The 24511-nt window shown below is 39.4% G+C and overlaps 1 protein-coding gene across 1 annotated transcript in view; it reads right to left on the reverse strand.

The window, feature by feature from the left end:
* Positions 1 to 605: 605 nt before the first annotated feature.
* lrba (LPS-responsive vesicle trafficking, beach and anchor containing) overlaps positions 606 to 24511 on the reverse strand; it is a 901160-nt gene continuing 877254 nt past the window's right edge. Inside the window, exons 53-56 of the mRNA XM_078212471.1 lie at positions 18384 to 18485; positions 12066 to 12262; positions 3691 to 3842; positions 606 to 1927 (exon numbers count right to left, since the gene is read on the reverse strand). Coding sequence (XP_078068597.1) covers positions 1837 to 1927; positions 3691 to 3842; positions 12066 to 12262; positions 18384 to 18485 — 542 coding nt within the window. The 3' untranslated portion in view covers positions 606 to 1836. The remainder of the gene's footprint in view (positions 1928 to 3690; positions 3843 to 12065; positions 12263 to 18383; positions 18486 to 24511) is intronic.

Genomic DNA, 24511 nt, shown 5'->3' on the forward strand with positions numbered 1-24511 from the left:
ACTGTGAACATTGGTCTCAAGCAAAACCATACATCTGACACTGTTGGCACAAAGTGGAGTTCACGGATAAAATAAATCTAAACATGCTACATGATAGTGGTACTTGAAACTATTCTTGGAAACCTAATTAATAGTTTTTCAAGTGATAATGAAGCCATCAATTGCATGTCAGTGGGATATTTCCAATTACAGCATTAGGTACAATTAAAACTGCATTTTTCTAAACAATACCCCCATCTCTACTTCCAGAAATCAGTTTTATTAAAAGAAATCCAAAAAAAAAATTGGTTGTCTGAAGTAGTTAAATCCATGGAATTTAACTTTGCAAGCAGAGCTTGTGTTCTATAATTAACATTTAAAAAAGGTTGGCGTTATTTCTCCAGTTCAGACCTTGCAGCCTTTAAAGAGTTAGTTATTCGGTTGCATAGCCTCAGGTAACTTGGAGTTCTGTTGCAGAAAAGAAAAACATGATCCACAAGTCATGCAAGTCACGGTTTACAAGTGGTGCTTAGAGATTTGCTTGATATAACGTTATTTAAATAAACAGCAGCCGATCTTAAGCTTGGATTGTTTTAATACTGTCAGTCAAAAGAAAACTCCCCAGTCTCATGATACAAGTGAACTTTATTTTTGATTTCATTACATAAACTGGAATAACCTCATTCCAAATCATCACCAAAAAGCATTTCTGAATGGGGTTTTGAAATACAGTAACTTGGTCCCTCTGGCAGGTTACTAATGCGCCATTAGGCACCAGTAAGATCCATATTGAGCAAACATTCGCTCAGCAAGGTGGAATGTTTTCAGCAGTCTAGTTTCTGAAAGTTTGTAGCCTGACTACAACATTCCAATAGCAGGATTTCACACACACAACAACAAGCAGGACAGAAACCCAAACAGAATTCACAGTTACAAAGAGTTATCAGAATTCAATGTTGAATAACAATGTCAGGATTACAAACATGGTTAACAAAGGCTATAGAAATGAAATTAATGGACATAATTCTTTGAAAATGCACACACACTAATGTAGAACAGACAAAACTTGTTACACTGGATTGATTTACTGTTTACCTGAACTCTGAGGAAAGATCCATTTTCCAGCCCAGCAGCATGCCAATGACAAGAATATAGTATCTGATAGACTGTTATAAAGTTAAAAAATCCTAGGTCATAATTTAAATATTGCTCTTTGTTCCCAGTAATATCAGTGCTAAGCTACCATAACATTAATGAAAAAATACAGTAAAGAACCATGCCTTAAAAAGGATTTGTACACCCCACGTGCAAACCTTCTCCCCAAAACAAAACTTTTTAAAAATTTGATCTCTATATATGCAATAAATCACAGGTGTAAATATATTGCTTAGTTCTAACATAATTATGAACATCTGATTAAAATTTCTGTTTTACATTCTTTTAAATCAGTCACTTATTCTTCTTAGAGATGAAGGTAAAGAAATAGTCATTATATTTCTTATGAATGAGAGGTTTATAAAGAATCATGTAAAGATTTGTTCCTCCTAAAAATAGACGTTTGTATTTCGGAATCAGATTTATATGCTCTGGTGTTCTACTAATGATATGTCAAATTCCTTATATTCTACAAAAATAGCAGTAAGCATTTCAAAATACTCTGCTTTCCTGGAGACTTTTAAGTTACATTCAGATTTGTTGTTTCTTCATATGGATGAATGCCTATATATACAGTGGCAGGATTGAATGACTACGTTGATTAAAAACGCTCAATGCACCAACGATGGCTGATTGCTCTTTCAGATCACAATCTCATGATTCCAACACATGGCAGTGCATCTCTGTGCCTTGAGCATACCATTAGTACCTGGTTTGATATTCGTGATGCCATCGGTTAAAATCAATGTAAAACAGTACTATGCTTCCAGACGCCATACCTGTAATAATGACCCTAAATCAAAAGAAGTATAGTTAATTACATAGAATATAATATACTTCAATCATTATTGTACTAAAATACTCAAGAAACAAAAAGATGATAATTTGCTGAAATAATATTTAATATTCAGAGGAATCATTCCCATTTACGGGAACTTTCAACTTTGTTAGTTCACTTCATCAAAGCAACCAATATGACAGCTGGGTTTCAGCAGGTGATTTACTAGATATAGAGGTAGTATTGTGATGCGGATTGTGCTTGCTTTTTAAAATTTAAATAAATGAACATTTTCAGGAGTAGACAAAATAAGTGAATAACAGGTTTTATGTCTTCTTGCAACTAGTAACAACTTGAATTTGCTAAAAAGGAAACTCTAGTTTTGACCGCCACTCACTACATAGTTAAAATGACAGCTTTAGTGTACCTGGATGGGCGTAATAGCAAAATAGGTGACAGGATGGATGCAAGGATTTGGCACTGGCTTTTGCCTCTGGGATTTGCATGGAAATCCATCCTTAAACCGATGGATTGAAAATATCCATTGCTTGCTGGCTGTAAAATCCCAAAATGAATTTGGGTTGTCTCAACCTAGTTCCTTGTGGACATGGAGCATCAGGACAAAATTTTCCTTAATTTGGTAGCAAATTGGCAATCTTACTTAATGAGAACACAAGACAGCTAGTTGATGCAGTAGTGATAATTTCTGAGATTAGAACGGAGGCACACTGTTGTTATTTAACCATGCATGGTCCGGCCGTGTTTAATGCAAACTGCAACAGCCTTAAATGTAGAATTTTTATTTTTCCCCTTGAATCAACAATCCTCATTCAGAAAAGCACAAAAATTCTCACAAATAATAAAGTAAAAGTGGCGAGGTCATTAAAAGAGTATATTCCTTAACTCAATTATCAGGCGAAGCTGGCTGAGTTTTAACGGGAACAGAGCAGAGGGAAGGAAGAGTCATGTTTGATCCAATTCTGTGTAATTGCACCAACTAAAAATGCAAAATTTCACAAAATTGCTGCTCCCAGTATATTTCAGGTGATTAACTATGGAAGTGCAAAAATATAAATTCCGTGTTTAAAACATTGGTATTTTGTACTCAACATGAAAAAGAATTACGGGTAATTTTCAACATTCAAGCTATTTGCCTGAAAATGACCTTTAAAAAGATTTTACTCAATATATCAATGAAACACCACAGGCAACAACTACTTGCACTAGATAGACTAACACATTCAGTTTTTAAGGCTGCTTTCAAAAGACTATTCCAAAGCATATTTTAAAAAAAAAGTCTATGTTAACAATCCAATTCTCATCAAAATACTTAAAAGATGTTTGTTTTCTATATAGTATGCTTTTTTAAGTATTGGAAGATGGAAATGAGCAAGTTAGGCTTCTGAGAGAGAGAGAGAGTGTGTGTGTGTGTGCCTGTGATTTCACATTCGTCCAGTCACTGTGTGTATCTATGTATGTTGAGCCGATACTGTATTCTAAAGTAATAAAAGGTATTTGTTGGAAAAGAACAGTATTGTGTGTGTCACTACTTTGACATTTTTGCCCCGTATCTGGTTAATGTGACACACCATTGCCTGAACAGGCCCCAGATCTCCTGAAGAGGGCACCATACTGTTTTGGCTCACTAATTGCTACAAATCCCAGTGCAAAAGCAATAGAAATGCCAAGCTCAAGTGTAATCGATGGCTAGAGCCATTTGTTTGTTGCTGACCCAAAGAAATGGTTAGTTTATCCAGTATTCTTTAAAAAAATCTTACCTTTGGTCATGTGACATGGCCATGGCCCTAATACCAGCATCACAGCCTGGGTAGGTCATCAGCTGTTTGAGATCCCAAACCTGCCACACAGCCACAATTCCACTATCTCCACCAGTGATGAGGTACTGCCCATCACGACTCAGCAGCATAGCCTGGAGAAAAATTGCACATATTATAGCATAGCTTTCAGCTCATATCCACTTAGTCATCTGCTGACTGGCTGCATCTCAACAGCTGGTATTTTTAAACAAGGTTGTATATTAACAGTATCACCCGGGTTTTCTCCAAGGACATAACATTCTCACTTCTTCTAACTGAAAACTGACAGTTTTATTTTTCATAATATGTCAGTTTGTCATAACTGTAAATCATTAAGCACACTATCCTCATCTTACGTTCTATATTTATTTTAAGAAAATATGTCATTTTGGTTTCTACTGACCAATATATCAAAGGCATGTGCATTACAAACAGCTGAGATCAAAACATTCTTCACTCGATTGCCAGGTTTCTTGACAAATGGTGTTGCTGGTGGTGTTATTTGTAACCATTTCATGATACAACAGTAAAGTCGCAAATCCTAACGCTTAGTTTACTAGTAGAATTAATTAATTTCCATACTTGTATTCATTAGCCAAATTAGAAAATGCAAGGATTGTACTGTTTAATACTAGGTACATAAACAGCCAATTTGATGATCACTGGAAAAACTGATCATAACTTTCAAAGATGAAGTCCTTCTGCAGCATTTTATGAAATCATAAAAGTGCAGATTTTTGACCATCTTTAGGGATTGCACCTGACATTTTCCTAAAAAATTGTACTGTGCATAGATTTGTAAGGAATCTATAATTACTAACCTACTCCTTCACAACTGAAATCCTTTAGAGGACATGAAAAAAAACTGGGGAAACATAATTACAACAACACTGAACGAATTTGCTGTAATAAATGGTTATTTATACTGTTCCTACAGCACCAGCTTACTACTGTAAATTCTACTTTAAAACTTAGAAAACACCTTTTTTAATCAAAACATCATCAGCATCTCAAAATGTAGCATTTGATCGTGTGATTAAAAAAACCCATCATTCTCACTTGATTCCAGGCATTACCATATTTTGCTTCTTTATTCTTTCACAAACATTTTATTTTCTCAAAAGTAACCTGCGAGATTGTGCCGGTCATTTTTGTTTGGAATTTCAAAATTATCCAAAATTCAAATGGCACTGTTGTTGGGTTGATAAGGTTTATTTGTGTTCAATTTATTTGTTCCCAAAATAAATATTTTTCTTTGATACCAAAAAACCATTGACTCCTGTTCCATGAATTGTTTTGAAAATTGAAATTTGTTTATCCCTTTGAACATCAGGTAAATTTCTCTATGAATGCTTGAAATAACAACTTATTTCACTATCTTTATCAATTTCAAATTCAGAAACAATTATGCTCAGGCTCAGTGGTTTGAAATACTGTGTTTACATCAGAGACAGAACTGCTTACAATCAGTTTAGAGGTAACATCTATATTTATTTCCATGAGAGTTCTATACAATTCTAAAACACCATTTCTTAAAGGTCCATATTTCTTACACATCTGATTATCCCTAGCAAGATACACTTTTATGAACCTTCTCCCCTTTGGGTCACAAGAGTCCTGATGGTGTAACTTTCCACAGTTTTTTTTCAGCCAACCAACCAACAGCACTGAGCTTCACTTCTGAGGAACCTCTCAGCTCTTAAATCTCCGAACTATTCATACAGCATTCTAGGTTTTAGATCTTTTTAGCTAGCTCACACATTGCCTCGAAGAGCTTCTGTCTCTTTTGCTGCCAAACAGAAAAATTGACCTCTTCCGGAGGGTGATTTGCTTCTTCTCCTTACAGGAATTCAGTGTGTTCCTCTTTTTGTCTCTTCACTGCTAGCCTCTGTGTTGATTGCCTTCTTCCTCCAGCTCTCCTAACTTCCTTTACATCAGTAGCTTCATCATCTGTCTTCTCTGTGTCTGACCACTCGGCTATTTTTCCTCAACTTTTGTTCCATTGTACCGCTTCCAGGTCAAGGGTCGTCTGGTCACATGGACCAGTATTTTTTGAGATTTCAAATGTTGATCCCTCTACATTTGATTCAAACTCTCCAACATTTTAAATGATTACAGATTCCAGACATTTAAAATAAATTACAAATTTTCCTTACCGTATTGCTTCCAGGTCAAATTTCATCACAGTAAGCACTCTTCTATAGGATGTGGGTGTTGCTGCAAAGGTCATCAATTGTTGGCTATCCCTAATTGCCCTTGAACTGAGTGGCTTCCTGTGTGATTTCAGAGGGCAGCTAAGAGTCAACCACATTATTGTGGCTCTGGAGTCACATGTAGGTCAGACCAGGTAAGGATGACAGATTTCCAGATTGGTCTTTACAATGATCTATTGTTGTTTCATGGTCGCCACTACTGAATAGCTTTCAATTCCACATGTACTATTCGAATTTAAATTCCACCAGCTGCTGCGGTGGAATTTTGCCCCATGTCCGCAGAGCATTCCTGGCTCTCTGGATTACTAGTCCAGTGACATAAGAACAAAGAACAAAGAACAGTACAGCACAGGAAACAGGCCCTTCGGCCCTCCAAGCCTGTGCCGCTCCTTGGTCCAACTGGACCAATTGTTTGTATCCCTCCATTCCCAGGCTGCTCATGTGACTATCCAGGTAAGTCTTAAACGATGTCAGCGTGTCTGCCTCCACCACCCTACTTGGCAGCGCATTCCAGGCCCCCACCACCCTGTGTAAAAAACATCCCCCTAATGTCTGAGTTATACTTCGCCCCTCTCACCTTGAGCCTGTGACCCCTCGTGATCGTCACTTCTGATCTGGGAAAAAGCTTCCCACCGTTCACCCTATCTATCCCCTTCATAATCTTGTACACCTCTATTAGATCTCCCCTCATTCTCCGTCTTTCCAGGGAGAACAACCCCAGTTTACCCAATCTCTCCTCATAGCTAAGACCCTCCATACCAGGCAACATCCTGGTAAACCTTCTCTGCACTCTCTCTAACGCCTCCACGTCCTTCTGGTAGTGCGGCGACCAGAACTGGACGCAGTACTCCAAATGTGGTCTAACCAGCGTTCTATACAGCTGAATCATCAGACTCCAGCTTTTATACTCTATACCCCGTCCTATAAAGGCAAGCATACCATATGCCTTCTTCATCACCTTCTCCACCTTCAAGGATTTGTGGACTTGCACACCTAGGTCCCTCTGTGTTTCTATACTCTTGTATTTATTGTATAACTCCTCCCTACATTATTTCTTCCAAAATGCATCACTTCGCATTTATCCGGATTAAATTCCATCTGCCATTTCTCCGCCCAATTTTCCAGCCTATCTATATCCTGCTGTATTGCCCGACAATGCTGATCGCTATCCGCAAGTCCAGCCATCTTCGTGTCATCCGCAAACTTGCTGATAACACCAGTTACACCTTCTTCCAAATCATTTATATATATCACAAATAGCAGAGGTCCCAGTACAGAACCCTGCGAACACCACTGGTCACAGACCTCCAGCCGGAAAAAGACCCTTCGACCGCTACCCTCTGTCTCCTATGGCCAAGCCAGTTCTCCACCCATCTAGCCAGTTCTCTTTGTATCCCATGAGCCTTAACCTTCTTAACCAACCTTGCATGTGGGACTTTGTCAAATGCCTTACTGAAATCCATATAGACGACATCCTTCCTTCGTCAACCGTTTTTGTCACTTCCTCAAAAAACTCCACCAAATTTGTAAGGCACGACCTCCCTCTTCCAAAACCATGCTGTCTGTCACTAATGAGATTGTTCCGTTCTAAATGCACATACATCCTGTCTCTAAGAATCCTTTCCAACAACTTCCCTACCACGGATGTCAAGCTCACCGGCCTATAATTTCCCGGGTTATCCCTGCTACTCTTCTTAAACAACGGGACCACATTCGCTATCCTCCAATCCTCAAGGACCTCACCTGTGTCCAAAGACGTTATCACTATACTACTGTCCTCCCCTTAATTCTGCAAAAGTGTTCCATTCCCAAGCTTTAAGATTCTGCATGAATTTACCATTGTGAATTTACCATAATACTTTCCAAAAACACTTTTGCTCCCAAAATCAGAGACCATGCAGTAGCTTCAATCAAATTCCCAAACTGTAGAGAACTGGTTTGTACAGAGAATTAATCAAAAGGTCAAAAATCAGCATAAATTTGTCATTGGTAAAAAAACAATTCTGAAACTATTTTGCACAGGTGTGAACAAATGTTTCCATTCTGGGTGATATTGACCATTCAGATGGACATTTTGGCTCAAGTTTCCATTCAAACAGTTTTTGCATATTTTCAAATATAAAATCTTCCATGAACCAGCACAATCAGGCAATGTTTTAGAATGCATTTTTTAAATAAAATTTTAGCATTATAGATATTACATGATTGCTTACAAATGGTAACCTGGTATAGCTTTATTAATACAGCTGAAAATTGGTTTATCACATAAAAGAAGCTTTTTGAATCGGTGTTTATTCCACTGTGAATAATATTATTTTAATCACCGGTGTTGTTATACAATAAGCAATTTATTTGTAGATTCAAATAAAACTTTTAAGGCATGCCAATTTTGACCTAGAATTTGAAGTTTATTAAGAACTTTTTTGAAGACCTACATATAGGTGCAATTAGTGGAAACTTGAAATGGTGATCAATTAGATCAGAGGGCATGGCCAAACATGTGGATGGGGCTGGCTTCCAGTGCAATGTATTTTAAACCATGAGTAAGGTCCCGGAAGTTCGATTTAATGATGCAACTTGCACACAAAATTCCTCAATGTTTTGTGCTGGTTTGGCCAATTCTGGCTGAATAGCACTGAGAAAGATAACTGCAGCCCAACAAAAATCTCATACAGTGAATCATAAGGAACACATGGATTGTGGATGGAACATTCCAATAGTTCAGGTCATATTTTATTTAATTTTGTATTTGTTAATCTACTGAAATGTAGTGCTCTGATCCAAGTATGCCATTTGGCCAATTGTTGAGGTTTTGAAATGTTTTGGCTCATGTTTTCAAGCTAATACCTAGTTTCAATTTAAGACAAATATTTCACAAACAAACCTTTTCTTCAAAGCGATCATTTGAATTATTCCTATAATAGGAAAATAACAATACTCAAGATGCTCGACATCATCCAGGACAAAGTGGCCTCCTTAATCAGCACCCTATCTATCACCTTAAACATTCACTCTTTCCATCACTGGCACACAGTGGCAGCAGTATGTACCAAGTACAAGATGCACTGCAGCAACTCACTAAGTCTCTTGTTGCATCTTCCAAAGCCTTAACCTTCAGCTCTGAGAAGGCAAGGGCAACAGACTCATGGGAATACCACCACTGGCAAATTCCCCTCCATGTCACACACTACACATTTAGAACTATATCACCGTTACTTCACAGTAACTAGATCAAAATCCTGTAATTCCCTCCCTAACTTTATTATGGATGTACTTACACTGCATCAACTGCAGGGGTTCAAGGTGGTAGCTCGCCACCATTTTCTCAAAGGTAATTAGGAATGGGCAATAAATGTTAGTCTTGCCAGTAATGCCCACATTTCTTGAACTAATGTCAATAAAATATGCACAGCAATTTGAGAAAAATTTATTTAGATGACGAGCATTACATAAGTAATGAATCCCCCACAAGTGAAAAGTCAGGATATCTTAGAAAGCTTCTAATAAGCAAAAGTCAGAGTACCTTACAGGGTGCCTATATACAACAGGAATTCCTGTAAGCAAGGAACCCAGACACCACAGGAATCAATGTAAGCAGCACTCCAAGACAACAGAAGAACACCTGAATGCACAGGAAAACATCTCTTAAAATTTTTTGTGGCTGGGGACAGCACCCTTAATCCTGTTCTCTTTCCACTAGCTCAGGAATAAAGGGCTGAACACAGTCCAGGAAGGCAGTAATTGTGTTACTATAAAATTAATTTTTTTTAAAGTTAGAAAAGTTTGTTCAATGTAACAGCACAATTGCAACGTTACCCTGCTTTAGTGGCTGTTTAGCTTTTGATGTCTCTCAGGAAGAGATTTAAACCGAGACAGGAATGCTTTGCTTAAAGAACAATCAGAAGCTGTGAGTGCTTTAAAGTAAAAATCAAAGGAAATAAAGATTTTTAAAAAGAAAGAACTGGGAATAAAGTAATCAAAGGACTGATTTGATCAATGATTTTTTACATTCAAACCACCAATGTTATGTGTGCAGTTGATGCCAATAAGAATAAAATTGAGTATTGTTATTTTAGGTCAGAATGCAGATCAAAACAGGTGAGAGTCGTAGATTGAACAGCACATATTTCCCAGGCAGAAAGGAAGTGCAGTTGTAATTTTTCTTTGCCATGTAAGATGAAAGTAAATTTGAATTCTGTCTTATGCTTGAAAATTGAAAAGTATTGCAGTTGTCAGCATTCTGGCATGTATTCCCTTACATGACATCTGAAAGGCACCTCAAAGAATTTCTTGTACACATTCCAGTACCCAAAGGAGTTCTGCATTGCCCCATAAGTTCTTTTTATTTCAAATACCACCAAAAATGTAATTTTCACAGTCTGTGGGCAATTATTGTTTACCTCGAACACTCTTTAATCACAATTTTTTGGGCCTAGGAGTGTGATAAAGCACAGAAGCTTCAGACTTCTCAAATCTAAACCCCAAAAGGGCCCTTTCCAAGGGCACATCTGCACATTGCTTCTCAATTATGTCAAGCAAAATTTCCACAGCTTACAACGAACTTTAAACACACTTAAAGGCAGCCAGAGATCCTAAAGAAATTACATGCAGTACATTATGTATTTACGAACAGATGATACATTTGAGTGGGGCAAATACTTCGCCACTCAAGATTCAGTTCTTGGTCTACACACAGAATGCTTGCTGAGAGCAGATGAAATTCATTCAACCGAGGCAAGGGAGTTTGAGCAGCAACTAGCCTTGGGAATCAAATTGAGAACCTAGCTGACAATCAAGCGCTCAATTACTTAAGCTCCAGGGTCATATTTGAAAGACGTGATGCACAACAGACACTTTGTTTCTTTTTGAAATTACAATTTCCGATTGTACACATCAGTTTCAGGCACAGCCTTCTGGTTAAACCACTAGGGCTGCTCTGTGCTCACTTCATCCACAGGCTAAATTTCTAACTTAGCTCAGTGTAAGGTCTCTGATTTACAAAGAAGGATGGGTTCAAGCCCCAGACCAACATCCAAGTGAGTTATCTAAACTCAGACTGCTATGTAGCATTGATGAAGTGCTATATAGTCACAGATGCCTCTTTTTGAAACAAATATATGCAACTGAATGTAATAGATCCCATGGCACAATTCAAACAAAAGCAGGGAATTTTCTTGGAGTCTAAGCAAACATTCCTTCCTCAGCCAACAACACCAAAAATAGATTAACTAGCAATTTGTGGAACCTTGCCGTGTCAAGCTTGCCTACAAAAGAACAAAGGTTACTCCTATGAAAAAGTACTCGAAACTCTTTGGGAAATCCGGTGTTGTGAAAGACCAAGTTCTTTTGATAGCAAATCTTAGATGACAAAACACCTTGTTTCTTGGGAGGTTAAAAAGTAGCCAGCTAATTTTTGCCCCAGGAACAGTATATCCCTTTGGATTGATTGCAAAATTGAAGTAAGATTGCAACTACTCAGAGCACTTAAGGAGAAATTAATCTAAAAAACTCAGAAAAATGTTGTACGAGAGCATTCAGTTCAAACTCATCACCTTGACTATATTGTTCAGTTGGGCAGAAGTTCAATGTAAACATTTGGTAAATTTGTCTCCTAACGTTTCTGGTTTTAGATCTAAATGAGCAGATGGAATACTGTACTGTTGTGCATGTGGCACTGGACCAGAAACCCAGGGTCACAAGATCCAATCCTAGTATGCAGTTCAATGAATTTTGTAATATACAGATTAGCACCAGGAAAAATTAAAGCTACAGGATTGCAGAAAACTCTTATGTCAGACGAGTCACACAACAACCTAAAATAGCTGTAATGTCAGACATCTGAGATTACTTCATCACCGCACCTGGTTATGTCCTGCTCAACTTGTGAGATGGAGCTACCAGAGGCTTACGGTGGAGAGGGAAGGTGGGAAGATGGTGGGAAAACAAGATCAAGGAAATCTGATGATGACCATCAATCCTCACCCCGACCGTCAACTTCCAAAATCAATATTCCTCTGTGTTAAATACTGCTTGGAGAAAGCACCGAGGGAAGCAAGGGCACAGAGTGTACAGAATGTAAGGGACTTCATTGTTTATTCCTTCCAAGTAAAATATATTGCTTACCTTTGCAGAATCCTCAGTCTCCATCTTGGTCAGCAGCTTTCCATTTACACCAAAGACACAAAATTGGCCCTTTTCATAGTAAATAACGCAGTGTCCTTCAGTGGACAACTGGATTAAACGAGGGTGCAAGCAATTTTCAGGGCTCTCAAGAGCTTTCAGAAGGTCTCCATTCATTGTGTGGATTAAGCATGGGCCCTCTATCAATCATTAAGAGAAAACAAGGTATTTCAGTGATATTTTTGTGAGCAAATAAGCCTTTTTAAGAATTCTGTCAGTCTAATGGGTGCAAATTTACCATTTTCTCCTTTTCCAAGATTCCACTGGTACCACACATTTTGTTATTTTCTATTTCAATCATAGCAAAATTCCTTAAGCATTGTCATTTCAGAAATAATACATATAATTCCCATTCAACTACTTTCTGGAAACCAATGCTAACAGCTTAAGCTTTGAAGTTCAGCTCTTTGTAACGCTATGTAGAAAATATAATTGTAAACACTTCAGGCAGGATAGTTGCACAGGTTGAATCTCCCAGCTAGACCCAATGATCATTCTTTAAGACACAATGACAGTTTTGGAAATGCCACATAATGCTGGCTGCTATGGAAACAATTAATTAGAGTTTTGTTTGGGTCAGACATCTGGTAATTCTTTTATAGCAAAATTTTTTAAAGCCTTTGGGAAAAGGTAATAAAACTTTTCTGGAGCAAATCAGCACTAGGTAGAGTTCATTAAAAAAATGGTCTGTGTTCTCACAGGAAATCACAAGCAGTATAGGGATTTAGCATATGCAGGAGGGTGAGCTGAGCCATTCAGACCAAATAACCATTCTTTCTTTTTGCACAATGACACAAAACAGGACCAAAATTACTTACGACCTTCGTGTTAACTGACATCCCAATTTTACCTACTTTGACATTCTACTGGCTTTATCTAAATGCTTCTTCTCCTTCACAAAATCTTATTTTCATTTTCCTTCTATATGACACACCATTCCTTGGCAAGAACCCAAAGAGAAATGCTGGAAAATCTCAGCAGGTCTGGCAGCATCTGTAAGGAGAGAAAAGAGCTGATGTTTCGAGTCCAGATAACCCTTTGTCATCTGGACTCGAAATGTCAGCTATTTTCTCTCCTTACAGATGCTGACAGACCTGCTGAGATTTTCCAGCATTTTCTCTTTTGGTTTCAGATTCCAGCGTCCGCAGTAATTTGCTATTATTCCTTGGCAAGATGCAGCATAGGGATTAGCTTCCAAAACTCTACCAATTATGCCATTGACTAACCCTCTAAGGCATCCACAGGGGATCCATCCTCCAATTTTTGCTCCATGTCTGGGTAACCAACATAGAATCTGAAGGACACAGGCCAACTGATTCAACCCAGTACTTAAAATCCACTTAAATCAACTCTCCCACCCCAAAATCCCACTATTCCTTCTCACTCATGTGTACATCAAGATTCACCTTAAATTTATTAATACTATCTGCTACAACAGCTCCGTTTGGCAGAACGCTTCACATTCTCATTATTGTGTGTGTAAAGAAACTCCTCCTAAATTCTTTCTTTGATCTGTTAATGGTTATCCTATATTTATGACCTTGCTCTGGGCTCAAATAGCAATATTTGTACTTAGAAATGCAACTGGTTTGACTAGTAAGTTTGCGGACGACACAGGCGGCATGGTAGCACAGTGGTTAGCACTGCTGCTTCACAGCTCCAGGGACCTGGGTTCGATTCCCAGCTTGGGTCACTGTCTGTGTGGAGTTTGCACATTCTCCTCGTGTCTGCATGGGTTTCCTCCGGGTGCTCCGGTTTCCTCCCACAGTCCAAAGATGTGCAGGTTAGGTTGATTAGCTATGCTAAAATTGTCCCTTAGTGTCCTGAGATGCGTAGGTTAGAGGGATTAGCGGGTAAATACGTAGGGATAAGAGGGTAGGGCCTGGGTGGGATTGTGGTCGGTGCAGACTCAATGGGCCCAATGGCCTCTTACTGTACTGTAGGGTTTCTATGATTTCTATGAAAAGTTGGTGGAATTGCGGATAGCGATGAGGACTGTCAGAGGATACAGCCGGATATAGATCGGTTGGAGACTTGGGTGGAAAGATGGCAGTTGGAGTTTAATCCGGACAAATGTGAGGTAATGCATTTTGGAAGGTCTAATACAGATGGGAAATATACAGTAAATGGCAGAACCCTTAAGAGTATTGATAGGCAGAGGGATCTGGGTGTACAGGTACACAGATCACTGAAAGTGGCAACGCAGGTGGAGAAGGTAGTCAAGAAGGCGTACGGCATGCTTGCCTTCATCGGCTGGGGTATTGAGTTTAAAAATTGGCAAGTCATGTTGCAGCTTTATAGAACATTAGTTAGGCCGCACTTGGAATATAGTGTTCAATTCTGGTCGCCACACTACCAGAAGGATGTGGCGGCTTTGGAGAGGGTACAAAAAAGATTTACCAGGATGGTATGGAGGACATTAGCTATGAGGAGAGGTTGAAAAAACTTGGTTTGTTCTCACTGGAATGACAGAGGGACGACTTGATAGAAGTCTACAAGATTATGAGAGGCATGGACAGAGTGGATAGTCAGAAGCTTTTTCCCAGGGTGGAAGAGTCAATTACTAGGGGGCATGGGTTTAAGGTGCGAGGGGCAAAGTTTAAAGGAGATGTACGAGGCAAGTTTTTTTACTCAGAGGGTGGTGGGTGCCTGTAACTCACTGCCAGGGGAAGTAGTGGAAGCAGATATGATAGTGACTTTTAAGGGGCGTCTTAATAAATACATGAATAGGATGGGAATAGATGGATATGGTTCCCGGAAGGGTAGGGGGTTTTAGTTCAGTTGGGCAGCATTGTCAGTGCAGGCTTAGAGGGCCGAAGGGCCTATTCCTGTGCTGTAATTTTCTTTGTTCTTAATAACGAAGAAACACATCAAGACAGGGGCACAAAGATAAACTCGCAGACAATTTTTAAAAATTCATTCATGGGACACGAGTGTCGTTAGCTGGGCAGCATTTATTACTCATCTGTTGTTGCCCTTGAAAGGCAGTTGGGAGACAACCACATTGCTCTGGCTCTCAAGTCACATGTAGGCCAGACCAGGTAAGGATGACAGATTTCCTTCCCTAAAGGACATTGGTGACCCAGGTGGGTTTTTCCGACATTGACAATGGTTTCATGGTCATCAGTAGATTCTTAATTCCAGATAACTTTTATTGATTTCAAATTCCACCAGCTGCCGTAGCGGGATTCAAACCTGGGTCCCCAGAACATTAGCTGAATTTTTGGATGAATAGTCTAATGATAATATCACTGACAACACAATAACAGAAACACAAAATAAGTACTTTCCCCCAGCATTCATCAAGGATAATAACAAGGGGGAACATGAAATTAGAAGATATATATAAAAAAGACATTGAGAGGATAAAACCCTGGTCTGCATAGGCTGCATACAAGAAGCTTGGGAAATTAAGTAGATGCTCTATTACACATGTATACATAAAAATTCATTAGTAAAGGAAATGGTGCCAGAAAACTGCCAGATGGCTCATGTTATATCTACATTTAAAAAGGGAGGAGGACCAATTAGCTTAATTTATAGGGTATGACACCATTGTGGTTGTGTTATTGGACAAGTAATTAGCCACAAATGGAGAGTAACCAAGCGGTTAACAAGAGTGAGATAATTAATATCAACAGAGAAAAAGATTTGGAGAAACTTATGGGACGAAAACCTGACACATCCCCAGGTCCTGATGGCCTATACCCTTGGGTTCTAAAAGAGACAGCTGCAGAGATATGGATGCGATGGTTATAATTTACCAAAATTCCCTCGGCTTTAGAATGGCCCCAGCAGACTGAAAGTCAGCAAATGTCAAACTACTATTCAACAAAGGGAAGAGAGAGAAAACTACAGGAAGCAAAGAGTAGGTATAAACAGGGCATTTTCAAGTTGGCAGACTGTGACTAGTGGAATGCCGCAAGCTTCAGTGCTAGACCGTCAGATATTTACAATCTATATTAATAATTTTGGCACAATGACCAAGATAACATGTCTAATTTTGCTGACGATACAAAGTTAGATGGAAATATAAACTGTGAAGGGGAAACAAAAGAGGATGCAAAAAGATATAAATAGATTAAGGGGTGGAAAACAAAGTGGCAGATGAAATATAATTGGGGGGTGTAGTGTGAGGTTATTCACTTTGGTTGTAAGAATAGAAAAGCAGAATATTTGTTAAAAGGCACGAGACTTGTAAATGTTGACTTTCAAAAAATCAAGGGACAAGCAAGAAATTAGAAAGGTACTGCCTTTATTCCAAGGGAATTGTACAAGAATAAGAAACTCTTGCCACATGAATAATGGGCTTTGGTGAGACCAATCTGGACAGTTTTGCTCTACATATTTAAGAATTGCATTGGAAGTGGTAAAACAAAGATTCACGAGATTGGGACTCCTCTAAGATGTTGAGAAAATTGGGTTTATATTTTCTAGAGTTTAAAAGAATGAGAGGTGATCTCATTAAAACAGAAAATTCTGAAGAGCTTGACATGGGCAACATTGAGAGGCGGTTTCCCTTATCTGGGGAATCCAGAACATGGGGGCACAGTCTCAGGTTAAGAGGTCGATCATTTAGGACCGAAATGAGGAAATTGTGTTTTCACTCAAAAGGTTTGGAAATCTTGAGAATTCTCTGCTCAAGAGGTTTGAGGATCCTCCATTGTTATTTTCTTCAGGGAATCAAGGGATGTGGGAACCAGGTAGGAAAGTGGAGTTGAGACCAAGGATCAATGATCATATTGAATGGTGGAACAGGCTCGAGGATTGTATGTTATTCCCATTTCTTATGTTCTTAATGCAGGGCATTATTGATTATGATATTACCAGATTGCTGTAAAAATCCACTTGGTTTAGTAATTGTGAAGGAAATCTGTCAGCCTTACCCTGTCTGGCTTACATGTGGCTCCATACACACAGTTATGTGGTTGATTCTTAACTGCCCTCTGAAATGGCCAAGCTAGCCACTCAGTTTTATCCTCCCTGTATGACAAAATATAACTACCACAAGGACTGCAGTTCAAGAAGGTAGCTCACCACCACCTCAAGAGCAAGTAGGGATGGTCAATAAATTTTGGCCTTGCCAGTGACACCTACATCCCAGGAATGAATTAAAACATAACATTGGTAATAGGAAAAATAATGGAATCTTTACTGAAAGATGCAAAAAATAGAAAACGCACACTGAAAAAGGGTAGATTATACATGATCAACATTATTGACTTCTTTGAAGATGTAATAGAAAGAGTACACGAAGGTAATGCAGTAGATGTTTGATTCCTGGCTTGGGTCACTGTCTGTGTGGAGTCTGAAGGTTCTCCCCGTGTCTGCGTGGGTTTCCTCCAGGAGTTCCAGTTTCTTCCCACAGTCCAAAAAATGCGCTGGTAGATGCATTGGCCATGCTAATTTCTCCCTCCGTGTACCCGAACAGGTACCAGAGTGTGGCGACTAAGGGATTTTCACAGTAACTTCATTGCAGTGTTAATGTAAGCCAATTGTGACACTAATAAATAAACTTTAAAATACTTTAGTGCCATTATCGTGACAGTATATTGATGTTCTGTATCTTTAAAAGCACCAAAGCAATGGAAACCAAATATAAAACCTGACAGACTGTGGTACTTGTCCAATTCCTGCTTCAACCACATTTTACCCCTCCTGCTTAGATTGAAGCCATTGCCTCACCCTCTTCAAATAATACTGCTCCCAAATCTTAGCTAATTAAATTTAATGTTGGCATCTAGAACATAGACAGGTGTTGCTTAGGTAGCTCACATGCCACTTTTCAAGTTTCGTTTTGGTGCCCCCCCACCCATAAATAAAACCATTAACTCACCAGGCAGAAGACTATGGGCATGAATCACCATTATGCCACAAAGTTAGGACATTCTATTGCTCAGTGGACCATTAAATTTCAAGTGCAAAGTCACAGCCTGAATCTCATTGTATTTTTTAAATGTGTGATACAGCGGACGCATCTTAAGCAGGTGAGGTTCTGTTGCATATCTGCTGAGCTAATCTTCGTGCTATTTTCTCATCGTTTCTCGTTTTAGATGATCACAACCATTGTCTCCTATCATCTTCCCATGCAATTTGCTACTCCCAAAACAATCCTTGCAAAGTTTAGAAAACTGCATTACATGGGAAGTAGGCATTATTAATAAGTATAAACATCTCTTGTTTTCCACTCGGCAAATTATACAGTTCATTTTTCAATACAATATTATATTTCAATACGCAACATCTTCTACTTGTGCCTACCTTTTGAACCACTGATAACTAGACCGAGTTCTGCACATATCGCAGCACAGCTAATCTCACAATCATGGCCTGTCAAGATAGCCCGAGGAGCAGCATATTCAGCTGAAAAACAAGACAAAATTGTTGGATTCAATAAAAAGAACAGTTAATACAGCAGCATTTAATATAGTAAAAGCATGCACCTATAAACATTTGACATAGCAGCATTGATAAGTTTACTTTATATTTTAAAATGATGCCTTTACAATACAGGCTGATGGTACAGTCTGCTCTCACCATTTTCTACTTTTTATTTAAGTTGCTGCAGCCAAGTTTCTGGAACCAAAATAATAAGGCAACAAGTACACTCACATTAATACAACATACTAAATATTTCATGTTCTTTCCAGTTAGTTATTCCACTTGCAATTAGACTTTAAATTCTTCCTTCACCAATGATCTGCTGTCAATTTGCTCATTGGGCCCACATCTAGTTTATACAATTGAAAAAACACTCAAACACTGAGTAGTTGAAGAAAAGGTAACTTGCTGAAAGTTCAATTGACTGCTGCTGACTACATTCCCATTTAAAATTTTCTTTGTAGCCCATATCTGTGCACTCCTGCTGAGTGTCAGTTGGAAGTTTAACAACACCAGGTTAAAGTCCAACAGGTTTATTTGGTAGCAAAAGCCACACAAGCTTTCGGAGCCTTAAGCCCCTTCTTCAGGTGAGTGGGAATTCTGTTCACAAACAGGCCATATAAAGACACAAACTCAATTTGCATGAATAATGGTTGGAATGCGAATACTTACAGCTAATCAAGTCTTTAAGATACAAACAACGTGAGTGGAGAGAGCATCAAGACAGGCTAAAGAGATGTGTATTGTCTCCAGACAGGACAGCCAGTGAGACTCTGCAGGTCCAGGCAAGCTGTGGGGGTTACAAATAGTGTGACATGAACCCAATATCCCGGTTGAGGCCGTCCTCATGTGTGCGGAACTTGGCTATCAGTTTCTGCTCAGCGACTCTGCGCCGTCGTGTGTCATGAAGGCCGCCTTGGAGAATGCTTACCCAAATATCAGAGGCCGAATGCCCGTGACCGCTGAAGTGCTCCCCAACAGGAAGAGAACAGTCTTGCCTGGTGATTGTCGAGCGGTGTTCATTCATCCGTTGTCGCAGCATCTGCATGGTTTCCCCAATGTACCATGCCTCGGAACATCCTTTCCTGCAGCGTATCAGGTAGACAACGTTGGCCGAGTTGCAAGAGTATGTACAGTGTACCTGGTGGATGGTGTTCTCACGTGAGATGATGGCACCTGTGTCGATGATCTGGCACGTCTTGCAGAGGTTGCTGTGGCAGGGTTTTGTGGTGTCATGGTCACTGTTCTCCTGAAGGCTGGGTAGTTTGCTGCGGACAATGGTCTGTTTGAGGTTGTGCGGTTGCTTGAAGGCAAGAAGTGGGGGTGTGGGGATGGCCTTGGCGAGATGTTCGCCTTCATCAATGACATGTTGAAGGCTCTGGAGGAGATGCCGTAGCTTCTCTGCTCCGGGGAAGTACTGGACGACGAAGGGTACTCTGTCCACCGTGTCCCGTGTTTGTCTTCTGAGGAGGTCGGTGCGGTTTTTCGCTGTGGCGCGTCGGAACTGTCGATCGATGAGTCGAGCGCCATATCCTGTTCTTATGAGGGCATCTAAGGTTGCCTTCAAACAACCGCACAACCTCAAACAGACCATTGTCCGCAGCAAACTACCCAGCCTTCATGAGAACGGTGACCACGACACCACACAACCCTGCCACAGCAACCTCTGCAAGGTGTGCCAGATTATCAACACAGATGCCATCATCTCACGTGAGAACACCATCCACCAGGTACACGGTACATACTCTTGCAACTCGGCCAACGTTGTCTACCTGATACGCTGCAGGAAAGGATGTCCCGAGGCATGGTACATTGGGGAAACCATGCAGACGCTGCGACAACGGATGAATGAACACCGTTCGACAATCACCAGGCAAGACTGTTCTCTTCCTGTTGGGGAGCACTTCAGTGGTCACAGGCATTCGGCCTCTGATATTCGGGTAAGCGTTTTCCAAGGCGGCCTTCATGACACACGACGGCGCAGAGTCGCTGAGCAGAAACTGATAGCCAAGTTCCGCACACATGAGGACGGCCTCAACCAGGATATTGGGTTCATGTCACACTATTTGTAATCCCCACAGCTTGCCTGGACCTGCAGAGTCTCATTGGCTGTCCTGTCTGGAGACAATACACATCTCTTTAGCCTGTCTTGATGCTCTCTCCACTCACGTTCTTACTGTGTTTACCCCAGTCCAACGCCGGCATCTCCACATCAGAGTGTCAGCTGTATAGTGTGCACCATCAAACAGGGACAAAAATAAATTAGAAATGAAAAATCTCAATCAAAAAACGTTGCTTTTTCATCATGGCCCTGCTGTTAAGTTCTGGTACTAACTGAGCCAGTCCACTTCCTCTGCATGCAGCTCCCCATTGCTCGTGTACTACAGTGAAACAGCTAACCTCTCAGCTCAAGCAGATGTGAGCATATTGGTTGCATGTATTGTAACTTACTGAAAGCGATGTGTGAATTAAAAACTTGCCTAACAGAGAAATGCACTAATAATGGGCTGCTCTAGATGAACAATACAGCCCACCAGTAATTCAGTAATAGCTGCTATTATGTTGGTTTTATGAGGTGCTAAGACTGTTGACGCCTGATTCACAGGTCTTGTGCAGCTAATAACCACCAAAAATTATACTTGCTGGTTTCAATAAGGCTGGGAATGTCTATCTTTACTGGTATTTCTGGTTGTCTGCCTTGGAAAACCTTGCAAGGGCAGTCCTAGCATCCACTAAACACACAAAAACAATTGTGAACCCAAGCAAAATATATAATTCTGATCCAAGAATTATTTACACTGGATAACCAAATACTTGCATTTTGCTCAAGTTGAATATTTAAGAATTTTTTCTGGCTACCAGTATAATCCTGTTCACAACATAGCTTCTGCCTTAAACTTCCTTTAAAGTTAAACATTTACACACAATCTTTTTGTCACATCACACCAAATGCACATAAATATTTATATTCAAGTTTCTTATCAGTTACATGTTTGAGGTTTTGTGCAATTTGGCTATTTAATAATGGGAGTATAGTTTGGACAAAACCATCACTGTACAGTTAAGAGAACCTAACAGCTAATGTAAAACCAGTTAAAGCTTTTGCATTTCAGTAGGAAAGGGATGCAATATAGGATTTCACTGAAATCTTTGGCACACTGTTTCAAGAGGTATGTCAAGGAAGAGTGCTAAAGTAAACAATCAAACCTAAGTTTATTAGTATAATCCCTAACTTTGTATAAATTGCATGTATTTTCTCACTGCTGCTGGTACACAGTTTATCTAGTTGTAATCAGGAAAAAACACATTACACATTGTATATTTAACAGTGTCAGAAGCCGTTAGTCCTGTGTAAAAACAGGGTTATTTTGACATTTCAGTTCTAGCTTGTGTACAAGTTCATCTACACGTGAGTGTAGCATATTTTAATGGTCTTCCATGCAGTCCATTAGTCATCATTTAAATATCCACTGACACAACTTCATTTATACATGGTGCATTGTATTCCCAGATTTTTAAAAAGGTTTTGAAATCAAATGAGAAACTTCCAATTGTTGGATGTTCCGCTGAAATGATTGGGACGAGCAGCCACTGATTGAGTTTGAATCTTAACAGTTAAATTGTTTTATTACAAATTTGTCTGTCAAGGAATCACTATTTGAAAGTATAGACCATGGAGGATGGAAAATGGACATTGCTGTGGTTTTCAGTTCCCAAGTGATCCCTGCCTCTCTTCATTTTGCAAGCACCATTACTTGGATCACATTACAGATCATAGCTGCAAATAACACCCCTTCAAGCTAATGTCTGCTCCACAGAATTCTTTCAACTCATCATAGCAATTCTGTTATAATAAACAAAAGAAAACACATGACATGCTAAAGTCTCACCAAAACCACTTGGGCTAACAACAACAGAAGTACCACAAACTTAATCATCAAAAATGATGGATACATTCTAATCATTAACCAGGCCAATGCTGCTGCTCAGTTACTTTTCTTTAAGTGGAATTTGCCAACCTTGATTTAGTAAAAAGGCATAAATATAATGTTTTATCCAGATGAGCTCAATCAACACACAATGCATGTAAATAAGCAATCCTGGTGGTGACTTTTATAGGACAGATCCACAGATCAAAAGAATAAATACCTGTTTAAATGAACAAATTAGACAAACCTCCAAGCCATTAATAAGTTTAAGTTTATTTATTAGTGTCACAAGTCAGCTTACATTAACACTGCAATGAAGTTACTGTGAAAATCCCCTAGTCACCACAGTCCGGCGCCTGTTCGGGGAGACTGAGGGAGAATTTAGCATGGCCAATGCACTTAACCAGCACTTTAATCAGATTCATTTAATTTGTGATAGCATTGCATGTGATCTGTACATTTTAAAATAACAGGACGTGTTGGTGCCAATTGAAAAAATATCAGAAAAATAACAGAATAGCAAGTATTGTTTAGATTTTTGGCATACAAAGGGATCTGAGTGTCCTTGTACATGAGTCACTTAAAATAAGCGTGCATGTGCAGGAAGTGGTTAGGAAGGCAATGGTATGTTGGCCTTAATTGCAAGAAGACTTGAGTACAAGAGCAAGGATTTCTTACTGCAGCTGTACAGGACCTTGGTGAGACCACCCCTGGAATAGCGTATGAAGTTTTGGTCTCCTTACCTAAAATGATATATTTATCATAGAGAGAGTACAGCAAAGGTTCACCAAACTGATTCCTGGGATGGCAGGATTGTTGCACGAGGAGAGATTGGGTCGACAAGGCCTGTATTCACTGGAGGTAAAAATGAGAGAGGATTCCACTGAAATGTATAAAATTCTGACATGTCTGGATCGACTGAATGCAGGGATGATGTCTTCCCTAGCTGGGGCTGGGGGGCTCTAGAACAAGTGGTCACAATCTCAGGATAGGGATAGGCCATTTAGGACTGAGATGAGGAGAAATGTTTTCACTCAGAAGGCTGTGGAGGTCAAATCATTGAATATATTAAAAAGGAAAATAATAGATTTCTAGACACTAAAGGTGTCAAGGGGTATGGGGAGAGCATGTGAGTTGAGATGAAAGATCAGCCAGGATCATATTGAATAGTGGAGTAGGCTTGAGGGGCCAAATGGCACACTTATGCTCCTATTTTCTTCAGAAACAGTTCTAAGAATATTCAATATAGTATTTACAATTGTGGCAAAACTTGAAAGGGCTTCTTGGATTTTTTCAAATGTCTATGGGTGAGAATTTAAGTTATTCAAAAGCCAGCCAGAACTAAAAGCAAATTACTGCGGATGCTGAAATCTGAAACCAAAAGAGAAAATGCTGGAAAATCTCAGCAGGTCTGGCAGCATCTGTAAGGAGAGAAAAGAGCTGACGTTTCGAGTCCAGATGACCCTTTGTCACTGATTTTCCAGCATTTTCTCTTTTAGACAGAATTAAAATTAGGTCTCATATCTCTGCTAATAGATCTGCAAGAGTTATATAACAACCATATTAGAAATAAGGGAGATAAAGACCTATATTTTATTGTACCGGCAACAGTGAATGGATTACCATTGGTGTCACAGTCAAAAAATATGGGCCTAGAATCTTGGCTGTTGAATAATAATCGAACTTAGCACAGAATGAGGCCATTTGGTTCGCCTTATCTGTTGGTCGAGTCCCTGAAAGAACTATGTAGAGTCCCATTCTCCAACCTGTTCATGTTTTGGGTTCTTTGCACTAACCATTACTTTATGTTATTACATCAGCCATGCAATAGTTCTATCACTAAGCTATAATAATTTATCGAACAATGTGTTTTGACCAGTTATGCCAAAAAGTTAGGTTTCAGTTAAGGTTCAATGGTAATCCCACTCCAGAGACTTGAGCGGATATTCCAGGTTTACACTTCATGCAGCACTAAGAGAGAGTTGGTGGAGGTCCCATTTTTGGATGAGATCTTAAACCGAGGCCCCACCTACTCTCTCAGGTAGATATAAAAGACTTCAAGACACTATTTAAACAGAA

Source organism: Mustelus asterias, chromosome 1 (assembly GCF_964213995.1).
Source record: "Mustelus asterias chromosome 1, sMusAst1.hap1.1, whole genome shotgun sequence".
NCBI lineage: Eukaryota > Metazoa > Chordata > Chondrichthyes > Carcharhiniformes > Triakidae > Mustelus > Mustelus asterias.